The sequence below is a fragment of the Medicago sativa genome, chromosome 4 (genome assembly GCF_051527215.1).
Source record: "Medicago sativa cultivar Bolivia chromosome 4, Bolivia_mono, whole genome shotgun sequence".
Classification (NCBI taxonomy): domain Eukaryota; kingdom Viridiplantae; phylum Streptophyta; class Magnoliopsida; order Fabales; family Fabaceae; genus Medicago; species Medicago sativa.
Genome location: NC_140752.1, coordinates 72691307 through 72694938, shown reverse-complemented (window position 1 = coordinate 72694938; position 3632 = coordinate 72691307). Strand labels below are relative to the sequence as shown.

General features: G+C 29.6%; 1 protein-coding gene across 1 annotated transcript; it reads right to left on the bottom strand.

Annotated features, from left to right (window-relative positions):
* Positions 1-207: 207 nt before the first annotated feature.
* Positions 208-2838, bottom strand: LOC146931613 (wax ester synthase/diacylglycerol acyltransferase 4-like). Its single transcript, XM_085703121.1, has 5 exons — positions 2579-2838; positions 1859-2443; positions 1044-1388; positions 694-831; positions 208-480 (listed from the first exon to the last, which is right to left on the bottom strand). The coding sequence occupies exons 1-5, from the start codon at positions 2762-2764 to the stop codon at positions 316-318; spliced, it is 1419 nt and encodes a 472-aa protein (XP_085559247.1). The 5' UTR covers positions 2765-2838; the 3' UTR covers positions 208-315.
* Between the last annotated feature and the right edge of the window lie 794 nt (positions 2839-3632).

Below are 3632 nucleotides of genomic sequence, written 5' to 3'. Positions count from 1 at the left end.
CATTTATTCAACTGTTACTAAATCTAAATAGTAACATTTTTTTTTTATTTAGTGATATTTTTCAATTGTTACTAAATCTCATTTTTGTTGTATAGTGCTAACCATAAACTTTAAAATAAATAATTCCTATAACTCTAATAAAATTATAACATTTTCCAGCCGCGAGACATTTAAGCTAATGAAAATCTGATTAAGATCCGGTAGATAGTCATACCTTCATTTATATATATTTTCTTTTGAAATAAATCATACCTTCATTTATATTTATTTATATATAATACAAATTATATTATATTTAATACATGTATGTCCTAATTAATTTTTTACAGGTATTTCCGAGATCTCCATAGCTGCTTTGAATATGACTTCAACTGCTTTCTCCATGCAGAATTTGAATTTCCGTTCATCAATGAACCCCTTCAATGTTCTCAATGTGATTCTTAATATTTTCACATAGCTCATAATTGTAATGTCTACATTCTGCAACCACATACAAAAGGTACGGTGTTAACTAGAACTCGAAATAATGAATTTGTGGGAAACTCATTGCTCATTCAAAACACATTATTGCCAATAAAATCTCAAGTCACAGCAAAACATGGGTAAATAGTATAAATAAATAAAAGCATGAGTAAGTAGAAGAAAATTAAACTTACACAAATGAAAGAAAAAATTAATTATTGAAATATATACCTCTGGTCCACCTGTCATGGTGAAATAAAATCCATTTATTGGATGATTTGCCAAAGCCATTTTCTCTACTGGTCCTACCAAGTTAGAGATAACAACACTTGAATTTCCCATTGTGTTATAGATTATTTTAGCTACAGCCTGAAACACCAACCAAACTAAATTAGAGATAACATAGGATATTATACATGAAATTAAAGAACCTCCAAACTAAGAAAAATAATTATTCAATTAAATTTCATGTTTTATCTTTCTACTCATAAACTAGAGTCTTAGCTATCAAAATTAGAGCATGAGTGAAAATGAGTACAATATCAAATTTTCGATGAGTGGTTAAATAATGTGTCACATACCTCAGACCCTTTTAATTTCATCTCTAAATTCAAGAGCAAACCTATGAGATAAACACTGAAAGAACGTCTCTTCCTTTTGATCAACTTACGAGCTTTCCAAACAAACTCAAGAGGGTCTGATTGGCTTAACTTAGGTATAGGTATTTGTAAGAAAGAAATTTGATTTCCCCAAAGACTTTTGGACTCTGGTTTTTGCATTTCTTTCAATGATTGGTAACCTTCAATATTTCTTGTGTTGAGCATTACTACAGCGGTGGAATTTGATTTTTTTGTCTTCTCATTCATCTCCTCCATGTATAGCCTAATCCCATAGAAGATCACCCCACTAAGCACATCGTTTATAGTCTGCACCATTTATATATGCATGGCAAAATTAATCAAGCTTAATCTAATAATTTTATAGGGATTCAAAAATAGAAATAAATGGTAAGTTTTGTGTAGAAATAAATAAAAATATGATTTTATTTTTATAATAGACAAAGTTTGATTATGGTCGGTATAGAAATTGTAATTTTTTTTTGTTACATAAAAAAAATTGTAATGTTTATATTTCACAAAAAATAGTGTGTTTTTATTTGAGTTACATGCGATCAAAACCATGTGATCAACCACAACAAGATGGACGGTCTAAATTTCAAACTTGATATTTTATATATTTTTTTTTTTGAAGGATTGTTATTTTATATATATATATATATATATATATATATATATATACACACACACACACACACACACACACACATACATATATATATATATATATTGCTAATTTTATAATCTAGGTTAATTGATCCATATAGCTAAAATCTTACCACTCCAAGCTTTAATTTGATCTCTTTGATTTGATCAAGAGATAATGATATGTTTGACAAAGTAAAAGGCTGAGATTCAGTTCCTTCATATCCTGACCTTATAGGTGTTTTGTCATCTTCAATCATTCTTGTTTTGATTAAGCTTGATCCAAAATCTGATATGGAGCTAAAAAAGGACGAGATATCTAAACATAACTTCTTAAACAAACTTTTATTTGCATATTTTGAATCTAATTGTGGTCTTTTTGAAGGAAAAGATAAAGGAAGAGAAGGGTCGTCAGCTCTTTGAAGACAAGAAAGAAGAGCACCCATGAGAGAGTAACCATCACCAAGTGCATGGTGAAGTTTGAATATCAAAGTTCCTTCAGCATTGCTTGTTGGATATTTAATCAAATGTATTTCCCAAAGGGGTTTATCTTGAGGTGTTCTTGAAGTTAGAATATTTGTTACATAGTCACTAAGATAATTGTCATATAATTCAATTGATGATGAGTTTGTGGTTTCAGGAAATTTAGGAATCTTTACGTGCTCTTCAAGCTTCACTTCAACCCTTTGCCATCTCATCTTACCATCTTTGTCTTTTACCTGTTGCAAATTAATTAATCCCTCAATTAGATAATAGTAATAATAATCATATCATATACCATTAATTTCAATTTGCTATCTAAAATGTGAAGTACTAGTGGTAATTAATAAATAAGTATCGAAGAGATGTAAAACCATTATAGAGGAGAAGCGTGGATTGATAGGGAGGAAGACATCTTTGAGCAAAGGCATGGTTTGTGAGTCATCAATTGGAATAGCTAATTCCAGAAAGCCAAAAACATATGAACATATCACAGAGCTGTTGAAATATTGTCCATGAGGACTCACTGGCTCATGAACTTCTTCATTGAATTTGTCCATTATGCTGTGGTGTGGTGTGGTGTGGTGTGTGTGCAAGAGATTTTATGTTGCACTGCAATTAGACACTTAGCTACATAAAGCCAAGTCACGATCATATTATTATATAGTACTACTAGTAGCAATTTCATTTGTATACGGCATAGAACTACCTTTGATTTTGATTGATACATAAATGCTGATTGTACATTTCTTACTTTACCTTTTTGATGAAAAGTATGATTTGGAATTGGAAACTCGAGCGAGGCCATAGAATCATGTACATTTTACAATAGATATTCTTGTTATAGTATTATATATTGGGTTTGGATGGAGCGTAATAATGTTCTCTTTAAAGGCAAAGTTGTAAATGCTTTGGAGGTGGTCAATTGCATAAAACATCTATCGTGGTCTTAGATCATATGTAGAGAGGGGCGTAATAAAAAATTTATTTTCTCTGATTGGTGGTTGAATCTCATTATATGTCTTCGAAGCATGTAATTTCTTGACTTAATGGGCTTCGAGTACCCCTTGTACTCGATTTAATAAAATCTTGCTTATAAAAAAAAAAATCCATGTATGTTATGTTGTAATCCACGAATTTGGGGTACATGCGGATATTTATAAATATTAGTGGATAACATTTTTTTTTAAAAAAAAATTTGAAAATTAAATAAAAACTTTTTAATTACCTAAATTTTGACAACAAAAACTTATCACATTCATTTTCTTCTTTTTACCAAAAAGAAAATAGTATTCATACATAATAATAGTATCTAGGGTTCTATGAAAAAAAACATCTACGATTTATAAGGCTTTACCAAAGGATACTTTTAAGTAGTTTTCTCCATTTACTAAGGATTTTGAAGTATTTTATTTTATTTTTAACGGA

Excerpts from the sequence above, each read along its gene's own strand:
- LOC146931613 (XM_085703121.1), bottom strand. The coding sequence starts at position 2,764 with ATGGACAAATTCAATGAAGAAGTTCATGAGCCAGTGAGTCCTCATGGA. Across the intron at positions 2,444-2,578 it reads CACGCTTCTCCTCTATAATG|GTAAAAGACAAAGATGGTAA; the intron begins GTTTTACATCTC and ends AATTTGCAACAG. Across the intron at positions 832-1,043 it reads TGAAATTAAAAGGGTCTGAG|GCTGTAGCTAAAATAATCTA; the intron begins GTATGTGACACA and ends TTGGTGTTTCAG.